The sequence below is a fragment of the Dromiciops gliroides genome, chromosome 4 (assembly GCF_019393635.1).
Source record: "Dromiciops gliroides isolate mDroGli1 chromosome 4, mDroGli1.pri, whole genome shotgun sequence".
NCBI lineage: Eukaryota > Metazoa > Chordata > Mammalia > Microbiotheria > Microbiotheriidae > Dromiciops > Dromiciops gliroides.
Window position 1 is genome coordinate 42012060 of NC_057864.1, and position 19301 is coordinate 42031360.

General features: G+C 39.4%; 1 protein-coding gene across 1 annotated transcript in view; it reads right to left on the minus strand.

Moving 5' to 3' along the window:
* LOC122754577 (calcium-activated chloride channel regulator 1-like) overlaps window positions 1-13664 on the minus strand; it is a 38431-nt gene extending 24767 nt beyond the window's left edge. Inside the window, exons 1-5 of the mRNA XM_044003108.1 lie at window positions 13506-13664; window positions 8039-8179; window positions 7742-7889; window positions 5871-5979; window positions 2730-2907 (exon numbers count right to left, since the gene is read on the minus strand). Of these exons, the coding sequence (XP_043859043.1) occupies window positions 2730-2907; window positions 5871-5979; window positions 7742-7889; window positions 8039-8179; window positions 13506-13664 (735 nt within the window). The remainder of the gene's footprint in view (window positions 1-2729; window positions 2908-5870; window positions 5980-7741; window positions 7890-8038; window positions 8180-13505) is intronic.
* Window positions 13665-19301: the final 5637 nt, after the last annotated feature.

Here is a 19301-nt window from a genome sequence, read left to right on the forward strand (position 1 = left end):
TCTCCTCGCATGCACTGCCTCAGAGTAGTTCTCTGAAAAGCCGTGTTCCCAAAGAGCCTCATACTATAACGAGGGTAGACTCTTGAATCCTCTTTAACCAGCTAAGTGTCCACGGCCAAGTTATTTATTCTATCTGGACCTCGGTTTCTTCATCTGCACCTAGCTGGCACAGTGGATAGAGTTCTGGACTTGCAGTCTGGAAGACCTGAGTCCAAAATCTGCCTCAGACACGCCCTAGGTGTGTGACTGAACAAGTCACTGAACCTTCTCTGGCCTCATCTGTAAAATGGGCTAATATAATAATTATAGCAATAACAATAATAATGGTGGTGGTAGTAGTACAAGTAGTAGCAGCAGCAGCAGTAGCAGCACCTACCTCCCAGGCTCATTATGAGAATCAAATGAGATCTTTGTAAAGTGCTTTGCAAGCCTTAAAGGGCCAGCCATCATCATTCATCAGTTAAAAGATATGCTGCTGGGGCAGCTAGGTGGCACAGTGGATAGAGCACCGGCCTTGGAGTCAGGAGTACCTGAGTTCAAATCCGGCCTCAGACACTTAACACTTCCTAGCTGTGTGACCCTAGGCAAGTCACTTAACCCCAATTGCCTCACTAAAAAAAAAAAAAAAAGATATGCTGCTAAGGCTCCAAAGTGACAAGCAATGGGGTAGAGTGTACTGAAGAAGTCAGCAAGGTCTGGTTTCAAGCCCTACTTCTGACACATACGGGTTACAGCTCACTTCACCTTTCAGAGCGTCAGGTGGCTCTCTACAATTATAAATCTCAGAGGAGTTTTTTTTTATCTGTGTAGATTATAGGTTCAGACCAAAGAGCAAAATCTCTGTCATATCATGATACTTTGAATCAGAGATTGAAAATATTTATGGGAGTGTCTCTTTAAGCTGGGATCTTTTCATGTAAATATACAACTTGTGCCAGGCTTTTGAAAGAAGAGAATGAGCCTTATCAGAGCCCTTTTGTTTTGGTAATGGTGCCATTAAAGACATATCCTGGCACATAACTATCTGGCATGTAAACAGCTTTTTCTAAAACATTACTTTTTTTTTTAATTTTTTTTTTTTTAGTGAGGCAATTGGGGTTAAGTGACTTGCCCAGGGTCACACAGCTAGTAAGTGTTAAGTGTCTGAGGCCAGATTTGAACTCAGGTCCTCCTGAATCCAGGGCCGGTGCTCTATCCACTGAGCCACCTAACTGCCCCTAAAACATTACATTTTAAATGAAAGAATAGAAAATTATGAAGCTTTAACCCTAGAAATATTTATTCCTTGATGGTAGTGGTTTGACATTAAGAAAATTAGCCTTACTTTCTGCATCTTAGGAGAGGATATGTTTTAATAAATCAAAGTATTTTAAAAAATCCTTTCTACTTCTATGAGAAGCAGCATGGTGGAGATGGCCTTGGAGCCAGGAATTCCTGGGGAGTCTTCCCTCTGACACCCTGGACTGGGCTCTGGCGACTAAGGGTCTAAGGGTCTGAGGTGCTAAGCCTTGTTGGCTGAGGGCAGTTCCTTTCACTTCTCCAGTACATTTCCATGTATAACCTCATCTATGGCTCAGATGATTGCAGTTTTGGAACAAGAAGGCATCTTAGACATCATTTTGTCCAACTCCCTTCTTTTACAAAAGAGGAACAATAAGACTAGAAAGGTTAAGTAGCAAAGGTGGAATTTGAACCCAGGTAACTGAGTCTAAATCCAGAGATCTTTGCCACATATCACATGGCTTCCAATTTGCATTATTTAGGATGTGTTTTTCCCAACCTCCTGGTTCCAGTTCTGTATCTTGTGCAAAGGATCACTCAGACACCAAGGGTTTGAACAATCTATTTGATTAAAATAGATTAAAATAGTACTTCTAACCCCCTTTCCCCCCCCTAAGAGAAAATTCCCAAAGCTGTTAAAAAGTTCACAAATAAGAAAGCAGATAAAAATCATCAGTAAGAATGTAATAAGCAATCAGTGAGGAGGTTCCCTGGGACAATTTGAGTTACCTTTGTCCCTAGGTGGATTGATTGGGAACTCAACTATGGTGCTTTGGGTGAGAAGAATATAAAAGTGTTTTTAGGACTTTGGGGGAAAGTTCCTAAGACCCCAGCAGCCCTGGTTGGTGGGGTAGGAGTGTTTGGGCTTATCTCATGGACTCTCCAGTTCTCCCAGTATCCTGGCCCAAAGCAGATCTTACACCAGATAGTCCAAGGAGACAGTTGGTCATTAGCTGGTGAATTTCCACTCTATATTCAATTCAGTAAATTAAGTTTGAAATATCTGTAGGTTTTCTACACTGTTCAAATGGAAGAATTCTTCTTTCCTCATTAGTTGGTGCTTTCTATCTCTCCCACCTACATCTGTACAGACTGTAAGTTCCTTTGCTGTTCTTTGTGTGCCCCCACTTAGTGCCTGGTACACAACCCTTAACAAATGCCTGTTAATTGAGTGGACAAATCCTTTCTCCTTCTTCTTCTAGGAAATCCTAATGTTGAAATGACATTTTCAAAATCAGAGTGAGTTATCTGATAAAAGTAGCATAGCACAATTTGAGACAAAAAAAAAAGAGCTAGAAGAAAGATTGCAACAGAAATTTCTAACCCTGAAAAGAAAATTAGGACAGAGTTGTTCAGTTATCTTTGATTGAATTATGCTTCACTCCTAAGGCATGGCCACACCAAACCTTTGTGCTGGAGAGGGGTATAAAAATGATTAAGATACTTACAGAATTTAGACTTTGCATGAACATTATGGATGCCTTTGCTTTCTGGGATTTTTCTGGGAAAAACTGACATTTTGATTCATACATTCCTGTCCGTTGGTTGGTTTTGCACATCTTGATTGCACAGCTCTTGTTACTGCATTTCAATACTCTCTTAACACCAGTAATATCTTTAGAGCATCTATAAGAAGTTAAATTATATCAAAACCAAAAGAGCAGTAAATTAATTATTAAAAGAGTCACTATCCCAAAATCTTTTAATCAAGAGATTTACTATTAATGCCACATGATAAAGATGACAAAAGATGGGGTGATTCAAAGTTGGAAAGGTTGAGGGAAGATCGGCACACAAACACATTATTGGTGGGGCTGTGAATTGGTCTGGCAACTCCGGAAAGCAATTTGGAATTATGCAAAGAAAATGACTAAAGAATCTTATGCTTTAACTCGGAGATTTCATTGCCAAGTATAAACTCTGAAGAGATAGACAAAAAGAAAAGCTCCTTATGCACCAAAATATTTATAGCAGCACTTTTTGTGGGAGCAGCAAAGAACTGGAAACAATAGGGTGCTTGGGAGATAAACAAAATATGGCACAGGAATGTACTGGTATATCGATGTATTACAAGTAACGATGAATATGATTAATACATAAGAACATGGGAAAATATATATGAACTGATGGAAAGTGAAGTAAGCAGAACCAAGAAAACAATACATACAACAATATAAAGAGAAGAAATAATGACAAAAATAATTTAGACTGAATGTTTCTGAATTATACAGATAGAACCTGACCCAAAGAACCTGCCATTCATTCTTTGGCAGAAGTAGAGGTCTACAGGTATGGAACACAGAGCACAACATCAAATTTTTTGATCTATTGATTAGTTTTGCTGAACTGTTTTTCCATTATCCTTTAAAAATATTTATTAAGGGGGCAGCTAGGTGGTTCAGTAGATAAAGCACCAGTCCTGGATTCAGGATGACCTGAGTTCAAATCTGGCCTCAGATACTTGACATTTACTAGCTGTGTGACCCTGGGCAAGTCATTTAACCCTCATTGTCCAGCAAAACAAATTTTTAAAAATTATTAAAAGGCTCTGGGAAGGGGGTGGGTATGGATACAATGTAGGTGAAATCAAAACAAAAGATAATAAGAAAACATATTTAAATAAACAAGTTAGATATCAAGCATGCCATTTTGGCAAGTACTGCCATGTTTCCCATCACTCTTTTATTGAATAGTTTTATTTTGTCCAAGCGGACATAGCCCAACAATATCCCCACTAAACGTCCCAGTGGGTATATTCCAGGAAACCAGTTAAACAAAACTGCCTTCTAGAGTGATTTTGACATGCTGCACATCACTTATCTCATGTGAACCCAAAGGATATATACATTAACTTTAGCAATTTGATACTAAAATTGTCCATTGTATTTGACCTCAAGTTTCTTGCCTTTGGTGTTGTCTTTACTTACAAAGAATAATATATTTAGATTTGAAAGGGACCATCAAGGTCTCCAACATCTCTCATTTTGGAGATCGGGAAAGCAGGTGTCCAGCAGAGGTTAAGCTCTTTGCCCAAGGTCACACAGATAGCAAGGAACAAAGTCAGGATTTGAACCCAGGTCTTTTGCCTCCAGATCCAAAACTCTTTCCCTGGCTTCCACAGTTGCATTCATTATGTGTATTGTTCTTTTGGCTCTGCTCTCATCACTTTTCTTCACCCAAGTTTACCATGAACCTCAGCAAACATGCTATTTAGTTTCACATTTGTTGAATATCTGACCTATAACACTGTATGAGGTGATTGTAGGTCTGACTATTGTGAGTAAACACATCTCTCTTTCTCTCTTGGCTGGATCTTTGGTGTTTATGTCACATTCATTTCCAAAAATAACCCCTCTCCCATATCTAGTGAAACCATCTCTTGTAACAAAGAATTGAAAGTAAAGATGGGAAACAAAGGTAAATAAACACTAAAAAAGACATTTAAAAAAAGGAAAATATAGGGGCAGCTAGGTGGCACAGTGGATAAAGCACTGACCCTGGATTCAGGAGTACCTGAGTTCAAATCCGGCCTCAGACACTTGACACTTACTAGCTGTGTGACCCTGGGCAAGTCACTTAACCCCCATTGCCCTGAGGTGGGGGGGACATCATTTGGAAAGAAAAAAAAAAGAAAATAAATAAGTTCAGCAAAACTAACTAATAAGTCACTCAAGTCTATCAGTGTATACAACGTTCCATACCCATAGTCCCCCACCCCTGAAAAAGAGTGAGGAGGCATATTTTCTAGTCTCTTCTTCAGGATTAAGATCTGACTTCCTCTTTCAATGAGGTTTAGACAGCCTAAACTAGTCTAAATTTGTATTTCTAAACAAAGTCTCTTATTATTCACTGTTGGGAAAAGCGATTTCTTTTTAAGATCAACCTTGCTGCAGAACTGCATTGTCCTAGATTCCCCCTGTTTTGTTTTTTTTAAAAAAACATCTTGAAAGGGAAAGACAGGTCTCAGAATTCTAAGCACAAGCTTCAGATCTCTGGGAGCCCAGGCTACAGGGACTGCAGCTCCCTTTGTCTGCTTTCCCATAACAAAGCTTTTCCAGATGCCATTGGTCACTATCGATTCTTGAGGGGTCCCCTCTTTCCTTTCAACCCTTAAACAAAAGTTGAGTCTCCATAGACCAGAAAAAAGTACCTCAACTGCATCAGTGGAAGAGACCTCCTGTTGAAAAAGGAAAGCCTGGGTTTTGAGATAAATAGTAATTCTAGCTTATAGTTATGTAAATAGTTTAAGGCTACAAAGGGCTTGGCAAACATTATTTCATTTGATCTTCACAACAACTTTTTGATGTGGGGTATTACCCCCATTTTATGGATTAGAAAATGAAGTTTATAGACATTAGTGGTGATTACCAAAGTCACAACCCTTGTAAGCTGCTGGGCTGGGACCCCATCTTAGATATTTTCATTGCCAATCCAATGCCCTTGCCATGAGGGTGAGATGTCTCATCTGACTCCACTCTGCCTTCTTCAGTCAGGAGTTTTATGTCTCTCCTATGGTTCATCAACTCATAGAATTAGGTGGTAGGATCAGGCAAATGTTTTAATAACTGGCTAGTTCAGCAGTTTCATACCTTGTTGCTTCAATAGTACTCCGACTGGTAATGTAGAATGGCTGGTCAAAATTGTATTCATCAAACACTCCCCACCGGAGATGGGCCCATTCGTGGACAAACACTTTGCCTATGAGGTAACATTACCACTTAGAAACATGGAACAAGACAGCTTTTGTATATTTTTTGCATATTTGAAATAGTTTGCTGCACAGGTATACTGTTTTCACTGGCCCCACTCAAGAAGGGGACAGGGGCCCAGCAAGGACTAAGTGGGAATTACATAGCACTAACCTTAGACTGTGGGGGAGAATAGGGGAGAAGTTCTAGCTGGAATAGTTTGACATAATACATGAGGTTGATTAAAGAGAAGAAGGTGCAGAATTATAGGAGAAGCAGAGATCCTTAGTCGGGGTGACTGGGGATCAGGAGTAGTGACATCAGAAGTAGAAGCCAAGGTTGATAGCAGGGATTATAGATCATGCACCTGAATGGGTGCAAATTCATACCCATAATGGAGGCCAGATTAAACCCAGGGGATTAATCAAGTCCAATAGAAATAGTGGAAGAAGTGAGAGGTTCAGGAGCTTGTTATTGGGTAAGCAACAGGGAAGTGAGGTAGGCAAGAAAAATTCCGGTTATGTGAATTGTTCAGCCCTACTATGCGTGTGTTACTGACTGTCTGCTTCCTCTAGTGTTTTCTGAATTCCCTTCAGGGAGACAACTCCTGAAAATGCCACCATCTTCATTAGCTGCACTGGCCAATATCTGAATCTAAATGGATCCCAATCTGAAGCTGTGAGGGTTCTTAGAGACTTTCTAGTCCAGACCCTTTATTCCACAGATGAGGAACCTGAAATGTAGGGAGGTTGCAACTTGTCCCAGGTCACACAGATAATAGTGAAGAAAGAAGGATTTGAACCCAAATCCTCTGACCCTGGTACCAATGTTCTTTCCACTGGACCACTTATGGGGGATGGGATTTGGGGAAAGCGAATAAGCTGATAGGAAGATAAGAAGCATTACAGAAACTACTATTGTATTTATACTATATTTGTCTGTCTGTCTGTTTCTGTATAGATACATTTTTTATTTTTAAGGGAAAGCCGATTAAAAATTTTTTTTTGTATTACCTATATTTTCCAATTAGTTTCTTCCTCCTTGAAAGCCAATTCATATATATCATTTTCTTATGTATTGTACAATATATAAATATATCTATAATTATATATGATATATATAAGATAGATAATATATCTAAAATCCTGTATAATGTATAATAATTACATATAGTAACATGGATAATAAGAGGCAGCTTGATGGCTCAGTAGATAGAGTGCCAGGCCTGGGATTAGGAAGACCTGAGTTTAAGTTCAGCCTCAGACACTAGCTGTGTGACCCTGGGTAAGTCAATTAACCTCTGATTACCTTAATCCACTGGAGAAGGAAATGGCAAACTACTCAGGTATCTTTGACAAGAAAATCCAAGGGATCATGAAGAGTTAGATGTGACTGAACAACTGAACAATAGCAAGATAGATGATATATCTATAAATCTATATAAAATACAAAATATTTATGATATACAAATATTAACATATTACATATAATTGTATATGTGAATACATCAGTACTATATAAAAACACACAAATGTATGTATGAAAAATAGATAAAATTCATCTGATGCATAAATACATAACTCATTTTGTTCTAAATTCTAAGAAAAATGTCACTCAAAAAATCTGAACTAAGCTGCTACCATAAGTTTCCAAACAAAACTATCAGTGTTGCATACGTTTTTTCCATTTAAAAATCTTTAATAACACCAATAATCACATTACATATATTTTTATACCAAAGTTAAAAAATAAAAATCAAACATATTCTGTACCCCGGGGTCCATAGATGGACAAATTATCATCTAGCAAGAATTTAGGAGTGAAATGTATATATCTTCCTTTTTCTCCACACTCTCCATATTGTAGTGTATAGGGATCATTTCCATATTTCATGTAAGGATCAGCAATTATGACATCTGCCTACGAAGTAAAGGGGGAAAAGATGTTTAAAGGGGAATAAAAACAAACAAGTGATAACATTGCATGGGGAATATAGCTTCTAAAACAAGGTAAATCACATCACTGAAAAAGTGAAATAATTTAAAAAATACTTTTTTTTTTTATCTTACCTGCTCATAGGACTCCAGTTTGGGAGTTAAATACTCAGGTTTTGAGGTCCAAGTCATGGGAATTAGAATGCTCACATTCCTGAAATAAGCTCTTTTACTTGTAGCACTGAAGAGGAAAGTAGAAGCCTCTGTTACCATTTCCTAAGAGATTAAAAAAGATGCATGGAGTCAGAACTTTACAGCAAAATGGGAACAGGGAGTGAAAATGCGTTCCAAAAACCATATCCCTAACAGACATACTTCCAAATATTCAGGCAACGAATTGACCAAAAGAAAAAGTCTGACAAATGAGAGGGCTTAGGTTATGATCTAAAAGCGACCATATATTTACTTGATCTATTAACTAAAAATTAATGTTTCAGGTTTTCCAAGTGAAAAGCCTAATTTTATAAAGGGATGACCAATTTTAATCATTTTTGCATCATCTAAATTTCCTAATTTATCTCTTCTCCCTTTCCCTCTGGGGGAGTCATCTCCAATAACAAAGAATTTTAAAAAGAAAAAAAAAAAGACGAGCAAAACTAACGAAAATATCAACCATGTCAGACGCCCTTCAAGTATATTCTCCTACCTCTTCTTTTCAGCCAAGATTGATCAATTAAAATTTCTCACCCCAATGTTTTGACTTGTCCTTTCCATTTACTTTGTCGTAATCAATGTGTATACTGTTTTGTGGTGGAAATCCTAATTATTAAGAGTAATGAGAGATAGTAGGAATATAGGGAAGAGGTAAGTACTTAGTTAATGTTTATTGATAGAATGTTCCAGTGCTCACCATCTATGCATGAATTATCTCCCTGGTAGACTAATGAGGACAAAGTTGAAGGACTTTTATTTTTTTTTTGGTGAGTCAATTGGGGTTACGTGACTTGCCCAGGGTCACACAGCTAGTAAGTGTTAAGTGTCTGAGGCCAGATTTGAACTCAGGTTCTCCTGACTCCAGGGCCTGTGCTCTATCCACTGTGCCACCTAGCTGCCCCAAAGTTGAAGGACTTTTAAATTATTTTTGAGGAAATTAAGTATCGAGGGAAAAAAATCCAAACTTGGATAGATTCATTCAGCTTCCCTTAGTAAACACATTGAATGTTAGAGCTGGAAGGGACTTTACAGGTCATCTAGTCCAACTTCCTTCTTTGACAAATGAAGATATGGAGCCATAGAGAGGTGAAAATGATACATCCAAAGTTGCAGCCTTTGGGGTTATCTCCTCTAATTAAAATGAAAAGAAATTCAAATCCACAAATTTTTTCTTTAAGTGAGGCAATTGGGGTTAAGTGATTTGCCCAGGGTCACACAGCTAGTAAGTGTTGTGTCTGAGGCCAGATTTGAACTCAGGTCCTCCTGACTCCAGGGCTGGTGCTCTATCCATTGTGCCACCTAGCTGCCCCCACAAATGTTTTTAAAGTTCATACTTGGTGTAAGGTGCTGGGGATTGTAGAGACAAAAGGCAAAATGGTCCCTTTCCTCAAGTACCTTCATGCATCTAGAGGAAGGTGTCTTGTGTGGATAAGTGAATACAAACTAATATGAAGGTGGATTAAGAAGGAGGAGGAATGGGTGGTTGGTGGTCAGGAAGGACTTCTGGTAGGAGGTGGCACCTGAACAGAACCTTGCAGAAACCTTAAGCTTCTTAAGGGTCAGAAGTAAGGAAGGACTGAATTCTGGGCATACAAAGGTATGAACATGGGCAATAAAACTAAGTTAAAGGAGCTGCAAGCAGGCCAGATTACCTAGGATGTAGAATTCTTGTAGAGGTGACATGAAAAGAAATAAACATTTCTATGGATCCTACTATGTGCCAGGCACTGAGTCAAGGGTCTTTTTTTTTTTAAACAAATGTCTCATTTGATTCTCATAACATCCCTGTGAGGTAATAGCCAACATAATGATAGTTACCACTTAGATAGCACTTACTGTGAGTGAGATTTTCTCCACCCCTTAGAACAATCAGTTCATAGACTACAAACTGTGATTTAAAATGTTTAGCTATTCGTTAGTAGCTTAAGCAAACAATAATGGTGTAAGTAATACAGATATTAGTAGAGCTAATATAAATGCTAGATTGTAAACCAGTCCAGAAACCACATAACTGATAGCCACCAATTCAATTCCAATTGTGGTTAGGTGTCTACCAATTGGCTTAAAGGTCAAATACCAAAAATAGTGATTCTGAGCTGGAAGGGACCAATCAGAGTTAGAGAAAGGTTGGAACATTAGTATGGTGGACAGCCAAACAGACAGACAATGACAATCAAGTTGGTGGAAAGCCATCAGATTGTCACCATTTATGGAGGAAAAACCAAATCCACTGATCTGGCCAACTGGATGAAGACAGACTAATGGTTTCTTTCTCTCTGCTTCACACTCATTGTACATGTACCACTTGGATTGTGTTAATATTGTTGGGGGAGCTTATTGTGTGTAAATATCCTTAGATCCTGAGGCTTGGGGTCTTTGGGTCCTAGAGCTGAGACTGGCTTTATCGTGAGACAGGATGCCTCTCTTAATCAACCTATTTTCTTTGGCTTGGGGACTTTGGTTTTTCTTCATCTAACCCTGTGACTTAGAAATTTTCACAACGCTACAATGAGCCAGGCACTGTGCTAAGTGCCTTACAATTATCATCTCGTTTGATCCTCACAACAGTTGTGGGAGGTAGGTGCTCTTATTTTTTTTCTTTATTTTTTTTCTTTTTTGGTAAGGCATTTGGGGTTTAAGTGACTTGTCCAGGGTCACACAGCTAGTAAGTGTTAAGTGTCTGAGGCTGGATTTGAACTCAGGTCCTCCTGAATCCAGGGCCGGTGCTCTATCCACTGTGCCACCTAGCTGCCCCAGTAGGTGCTCTTATTATCTCTATTTTATAGTTAAGGAAACTGAGGCAGGTGGCAGTTAAGTGACTTGCCCAGGGTCACACAGTGAATATGTGTCTAAGGCTAGATTTGAATTCAGGTCTTCTTGACTCCAGGTCAAGACTCTCTAGCCATTAGCTGCTTCTATGTGGTCTATAAAACACCTAGAGAGGTAGACTGAAGTCTGGTTGTGAATGAGCTTTCAGGGCCCAGTTGAGGACTTGATTATCTTGTGGGTCCCATGAGAAGGCAGTTAAAGTTTTTGAATACAAAGAATACCACCGAGCCAGTGTCTTGCTCATGAGAACTATTTTTGCCACTGTCTTCGGGGTGGGTTAGGGAGGGGAGAGGCTGGAACATCAGAGACCAAAGGGGCAGGAAAGAGTTCACCCAGGGACTTCTTCCTGGAAGAAGTAAGCTCCCTGAGAGCAGCAACTGTTTTGCTTTTTTCTCATATTATAGGGCCTTGCAATACCAAGTATTCAATAAATGTTTGTTGAGTTGAACTGAATCGAATAGACTGATGTAGGGGGACGGCTTTGGAAGAGTGAGGAAAGTGGCTGTGATAGCAGAGAGAAGAATTGAAATATTGGGTTGAGGAGGTCCTTTGGCACTGAATGGGTCTTTGTGGGGAGGACCCTTTACAAGAGGGAATTTTGAGAAGGGGTGGAAGTAAGTGGCTAAATTAAAGGAGAGGCTGTTAGGTGGCACTGTGGATAGAGTGCCTGGCCTGGAGTCAGCAAGACTCATCTTCCTGATTTCAAATCCAGCCTCAGACACTTACTAGCTGTGTGACCCTGGATGTGTCACTTCACCCTGTTTGTCTCAGTTTCTTCATCTGTAAAATGAGCTGGAGAAGGAAATGGCAAACCACTATCTTTGCCATGAAAACCCCAAATGGGGTCACAAAGAGTATGACATGGCAGAAATGACTGAACAAGAAAATGTGAGGGAATGAGTAGGGTACTAGACCCGGAGTCAGGTCTTCCTTAGATATGTCCAAGCTGTGTGACCCTAGGAAAGATACTTAACTTCTCTGTGATCCGATTTCCTCACTAGGAAACATGAATATGTTGGACTAGATAACTTCTAATGTTTCTTTCAGTTCTTAATCTATGATCTTATCAACACGTGGGGGTAGGAGGGAGCTGAAATTCTGTAATAATAATATCTAGCATTTGCCAAGCATTCTACATACACTACGTCATTTAATCCATATGACAGAGGCTTAGAATGACATGGGCTTGAAATCAATTAGAGGGGACTTCTCTTGTGAGAAGCAGACTCAAAGATGACCAGATAGCAGGGTAGACATGTCAAGGAAGTAAGGGGAGATGTTGGCTTGGGTGCATCTACAAACTTGGCCAGAGCCAAGAGATAACACCAAAGGTTAGGACTATTTTTTAAAATACCCCTCCACTCTGAGGAATATGACAAGCATCCAGCTTTGCCCACTCCACCCCAGAGAGAACTTTCCAGTTATTAAATGGTCCCCCCAATCTTTCCTTGATAAAAGCTTTTGCCTTCCCTCTGTTCAAGGAAGAGAATGTTTCTAAGTCCTCCTCCCCAAGGGGTAAAGTCTTAGATTTCCCATTTGATCACTTTCCTTAGTGCCAAATAAAAGACCACTTTAATTCTAATTGGGCTATGTGCAAGAGTGTAATTCCTTTTTGAGGAATACCTAAGGACCCCCGCCATTCATCCTTGACACTTAACAACACCTCCTTGAGGTAGGGTGCTATTATTATCTCCATTTTACAAATGACTTGTCCAGGGTTATACAACTTGTGTTAGGCTGAAATGAACCTATGTGGGGATTATCCTTAAGACACCAGAGAATATATTGAAAAGTGGAAAATAGGCCTTTCCAGAACACATGCACCAATATAGACAATTGAATTGAGGGGCTAAAACAGAATTTCCTTTATACAATTTCAAAAGGCCTAAATATTAGATTATAAAAATTGCTAACCTTACATGAGTCTCACTCTAAAATTTGGTAGCCAATAGTTAATTCTTCTGTAATTTCTGTTCTTAGACAGCAGGACAAGATTAGAGCTCATATGTTATTGTGGTTTCAACAGCTTGGAATTTGGTACATACATGCAAACTTTTCTGGTTTTCCTATATTTCCTATAGTCTTTTAGGTGTAATTTTTATGAGCCCTTACAGTAATAAGCATTTGAAGAGGGGTAGAATAGAAAAGGAGTAAGTTAGGTGGGATACAGACAGGTGAGCAAAGCTTCCTCTTAATTCTAGAATGAAAACCCAGTCCTGCCCCACTACTTCTCTACTCTCTCTTTCCTCAGCATGGTGGGCCAAGAAAACAATTTTACAGGTAGGCTGATCACAAGTTCAAGAATTTGGAGAATGATTGAAACTATATGAAGATACACACACACACACATACATACACACATGTATACAAACATACCAGCAGATGAATAACTCCCACCAAATGGTATTTTAGACAATACTGCATAAAACGTAAGTACAATCAACATATTGGGGAGGGGAGAAGGTACATAATAAATTTGTATTTTGTCTTGGCATTGATAGCATGAGTAGAAAATACCTCCCAAAATAGAAATACACGGTTAACAACTTTTCTCCCTTACCTTTGCTTTTTGAATGAGTTTTTCATCCTCAGGCACACTGGGATTAATTGCAATCACAATACCATCATATCCATTGTCATTCAGTTGTATCATTGACCCTTCCACTGCCTGCAGGAGACCCAATGCCAAGATCAGAATAACATCTGAAAACGACCCCATTTTAGTTCATTGTTCAACAAAGCTATGGGAAATGTCACTGGTAGACTATATATACTTTTAGATTAATTTCAGGAATTTGATCTAGACCAGAAAGTGAGCATAAATATGAGGAAGAAAATGCCTAATAATCTTGTTTTTGGATGTGAACTCCACATGCCCTTTTAATCTAAAGCTCTAGATGTCAAGTAGGGTAAGGTATGTTTCTGAAGAAAAAAAAAAGTTTCTCTTACTTGTTATGACAATTAAATCTGAGCTATTCTCTGAGTGATTTATCCCAATGAGGAACACATTCTTATTTGTAACTCTCATCACAGAATAATCTATGAATCACTTGTGGAAGGGTGTTTAATGGAGATTAGAGACAATCAGGAAGGACAAAATAAATGCAAAGGCTCATTTGAAAATTGAAGGGACAGCTCCTCCTGAAAGAAAGGACTGTTCATTACCCCTTAAGAGTTGGAGTCACCCTCTTTTGGGCCTGGAAGGGCTGGGAAGGAGGAAGAAAACCATGTCATCTGGTTTATCTGGATTTATGATGAGTTGGAGCTGAAGGATGGGCTAATCTGAGTGGGAGGCTAGACTGCAGGAACAGAAGTCATTTTCCCTCACAGGTAGATACTTAGTGGTGGTGGGAGGAATGGCCTGGAACCCAAAGAGTCCAGGAGGCCCAAAGAGTGAATGTTGGGGAGAAGCTGGCTAGGGGCCCCTTGCAGTGCTTCCCTTCTGGGGATCTCTTTCCCCTGTTATTTTGCTTTTATTTTGTCCATGGGTGGAGGGGGGAAGTGGAGAAGGTGCAGGGATCCAGCTGAGTGAAGACGGTGTATGTGGCTAGCATAGTCTCATTCCCATGAAAGGAGGCTGCCCTGATGGCTTTTCCACATGATATTGCCTTGTGATCCTTCCCCTATGGACTTTTCCAGCTTTGGATCTTCCCCTCTCCCCAGTTTTGAACCTGCACCCCTCCCTTGCTCTCTCCACTCTCTACCTATCCTCCATCTTTGGGCATGCTCCCCAGTTTGGGACCTTCCCCTCTACCCCATCCTTCCCCAGTTTTCACCTCACTCTTCTACATGACTGCCTAACTTTTTGAATTGGTTATGCCTCTGTGAATTTCCCTCTTTGAAGCCAGCAGCATTTTCTTTACCCTTTAGATCATATTCTGAACTATGTCCTCACTACACACTGCACCACAAGCATGTTCCCTTCCTTCTGACTTGTTAATTGCCCCTAATTCCAAGCATAGCTTCTCTTCCTCTTTCATAAATCCAGAGGAGGTGGTGACTCCATCTTATCTTTTACCCCAAATAAAATAAACACCCAAACCAGAGCTGTTTGCCACTGCTGGCCAAACACTGTCATAGCCCATATTGCTCATAGACCTAGAGCTGAATAGATTTTTTTAAAAAAAATTCTTCTTTCTTTATTTCAGAGTGATTTTTTAAAAAACTGATTTAGTTTTGATAGGAATCACAGTTACAAAAAATTGCCCTTTTTCAGATTTGCTCATCAAGCATTTAAGTCAAACAACACCCCAAATAAATACCAACCATAACAATAGGACATTTGTCCTCATAATCAACTGGTTTTTGCTTGAAGACTTCTAATGAAGGAACACTCACTGCATCCCAAGAAAACTCACTCTACTTTTGGATCGTTCTAATCATTAAAAAGGTATTCATCATAGCATATTTGGCCAACTGTAAGGTCTAAAATTCTAGCTATGATGTCTAAAATCTAATGAGTGGTCGCCATCAATTAGAAGCTTTAGCACCAGTCTTTGGGCATTAAGCTTTTATTAAAGCATACCAGGTATTCACGTGGAGTTCAGAAAGTTAAGAAAAGGGCTATCTAGCCTAGAGTTCCAGCCTGGTCTGGTTCTTCCTCAAGTTCTCCGCCATGAGCCTGCTTCAACCATCGACTCACTTCTACATGATAACCTTTCAAGTATTCAAAGATAACTATCGTGCCTCTTTAATGTTTTCTTGGCCAAGTTAATCATCCACATTTCCTTAAAGCTATCATGCAGGAGAGCTGGATAGAATCTTAAGGAATGTCTAGTCCACTCCTTTCTTCTTACAGATGAGGAAGTAGAAACTCAGAGAGGTTAAGGGACTGCCCCTTGGTCCTGCAGGTAGTCAGGAGTAGAGCTAAGATTCAAGTGTGGGTCCTGTGGCTCTAAATTCGCTGGCTCTTCAAAAGCTTGGGGCTCTGGAACTTTAGGATCTGAAGCTGTACCCTAGAAAGAGCAGAACCAGGCTGCAAGATACCTAGCAGGAAACAAGCTAAAGGCACCAGAAACAGCTGCGATTGGTTGCCCTGACAACCAACAGCATTGAGTCCTCCACATTTATTCCTTGGGTAGTTGGGAGATCATCACATCATATTTTACAGATAAGGAAACTGAAGGCCAGAGAGGTTAAGTGACTTGCCCTTTGTGATAAAGGAAATAAGTGGTAGAGAGGGATTTCAATTCTGGTCCCTTGAATCCAAGGTTAGTGCTCTAAGTTGAACATTATTTCCATACTGCCTCTCTGGACTGTCCAGGATTTTTGGAGCAGTGACAATTGCTTATGGACTTCCATCAATCGGTGCTCTGCACAGCTTGAGGTTGATGTGATTTTTGTTCTATGCCACTGGGCCATCATCCTCAGAAGAAGCAACCTCCTTCAAGGTAGAGAGCTTCTTCCAGGAGCTCAGGGGACTTTTGGCATATCACTGTGACCTGGAATGAGCAGCTAAAGTATTACTTAATTAATGGTTACTTCAGCACCTTAAGTACAGCTTTGTCTCTTGGAATACAACTATCCTGATTGCTCCATTTTTGTAAGGTTTGGTCATATCTCTTCATCAATAATTAAATGGAATGGGTGTTACCACCAAGCTGAACACAGTGCTGAAAAATACCGGCTAGGTCCAAATATGTAAAGGACTATTATATGAAAGAGGATTAGATGTATTCAGAAAGTAGGACTAGAGTCAGGGGGTAGATAGTACAAGGAAGCCAATTTTATCTCAAATGAGAAAGAACTTCAGCATTTTCAATGAAACAAAGTCACTCCCTTAAAACCAATGTAGTGATAGGCACCTAAGACTGTATGTTACAGAGCAGATGTTGATCTGTCTTTGTAGAGGGAGTTTCTTCATGGTGGTGCCCTATGACAGAGAAATGACAGATCCAGATCAACAACAACATATGGAATTCTACAGTCCCCAGAGAATGAAAGGTGAGAGTCACCCAAAGAGCAACAGGGAGTTGCACTACACTAGGGAGGCAGGGTAGTGCAATGGAAAGGACACTATTCTTAGAGATGGAGATTGGGCAAGTCCCTCAACCTTTCCTGGGCCTCACTTTCTTTTTTAATTAAATTGTTTTTTTATGGTGAGGCAATTGGAGTTTAGTGACTTGCCCAGGGTCACACAGCTAGTAAGTGTCAAGTGTCTGAGGCTGGATTTGAACTCAGGTACTCCTGAATCCAGGGCCGGTGCTTTATCCACTGCACCACCTAGCTGCACCTAATTAATTAATTTTTAACATTGCTTTTTACAATTTTTTGAGTTCCAAATTCTCTCCCTCCCTCCCACTCTTCCCTAACCCATTGAGAAGGCAAGAAATATGATATCAATTAGAGTATATGTGTGAAGGCATGCAAAATACAATTTCCATATTAGCCATGTTGCAAGAAAAACCAAACCCAAAGAAAGTGGAAAAAAAATCAGTCTATATTGAATCCATTAGTTCTCTCTCTGAAGGTGGATAGCATTTTTCATCACGGATGCTTTGGGTTGTCTTAGATCATTGTTTACTTTGGAAACATTGAAAATGGAAAATGGGATTATCCCAGAATTGAAGAAGAGGAGAATATCAGGTTAAATTGATTGGGAAACTGCACATCACTTAAAATAATCCTCAGTTGCTCATGCTGCAATTGTCATCCCCCATTGATAACATGGTCCATTGATACTGCTTAGCTAAGAACCATAAATCAACACGATCTCAGAAAAAGTTTAACCACTGATGACTTATAGAGCAATGGAAAGATGGAGGTGAGGTGGGTGTGCATACTGTATCATGTAGCTATAAATGACACCTAAGAAGTAGGATAAAAGATGTCATTGAGGGCTTGCAGATCTGGAAAATGGTTGGTTGGTTTCAGAGTAAGAATGAAGGCAATGTGTTCAACTTGAACACTGAAACAGGAGCCTGTGCTTCTAAAAGAACCATATCACATCTTTTGTAGTGTTGGGGAGATCTTCTACAAAGGATTTTCAGAAGAGAATAAATGAAAACTAAGCAGGATAGGAAAGTGCAGAAGGTTTCAAACCCCACTTACTGATGGAGGGAGAATTCACAAGGATGAAGCCAAAGACTATAAATAAAAATACAATAAAATATAAAAAAGGTCATTGTATCGATCAGAATAGTCAAGTACTTTATAGTTGATCGTCATTGTGATATTACCATTACTGTGTATAATATTCTCCTGGTTCTGCTCATTTCGCCTTGCATCAGTTCATATAAGTCTTCCTGTTGTTTTCTGAAGCCATACTGCTCATTATTTCTTTTTTTAAAATAAATGTATTTTATTATTTTTCAGTTACATGTAGAGACAGTTTTCAACATTTGCTTTTATAAGATTTCCAATTTCAAATTTTTCTCCCTCCCTCTCCCCCCCCCAAGACAACAGATAATCTATATAGGTTATATATGTATAATAATATTAAACATATTTCTGCATTAGTCATTTATAAGAGAAGAATCAGAGCAAAAAGGAAAAACCTCAAAAAAGATAAACAACAGCACCAAAAACAAAAGAAACAGTATGGTTCAATCAGCATCCATATTCCACAGTTGTTGTTTTTTTCTGGATTTGGAGAGCCTTTTCCATCATGAGTCCTTTGGAACTGTCTTGTACCATTGTATTGGTGAGAAGAATCTAGTCTTTCACAGTTGACTAACACATAATGTTGATGATACTGTGTACAACGTTCTTCTGGTTCTGCTCATTTCACTCATCATCAGTTCATGCAAGTCCTTCCAGGTTTCTCTGAGCTCTTCCTGCTCATCGTTTCTTACAGCACAATAGTAATCTGTCAGAATCATATACCACTGTTTATTCAGCCATTCTCCAACTTATGGGCATCCCTTCCATTTCTAATTTTTTGCTACCACAAAAACTGCTATAACTATTTTTGTATGTACAGATCCTTTCTCCTTTTGTTTGATCTCTACAGTGCAGACCTAGTAGTATATTGCTCGGTCCAAGATAAGCACAGTTTTATAGTCCTTTGGGCATAATTCCAAATTGTTCTCCAGAATGGTTGGAGTAGTTTACAACTCTACCAAAAATGCATTAATGTCCTTGCTTTTCCACATCTCTTCCAGTATTTGTTATTTTCCTTTCCTATCATGTTAGTCAATCTGATGGGTGTGAGGTATTACTTCAGTTGTTTTAATTTGCATTTCTCTAACTGGGGCAAGTAGATGGTGCATTGAATAGAGTGCTTCACCTGGAGTCAGGAAGGCTCATCTTCCTGGGTTCAAATCTGGCCTCAAATACTAGCTGTGTGACCTTGGGCAAATCACTTAACCATGTTTGTCTCAGTTTCCTTATCTGAAAAATGAGCTGGAGAAGGAAA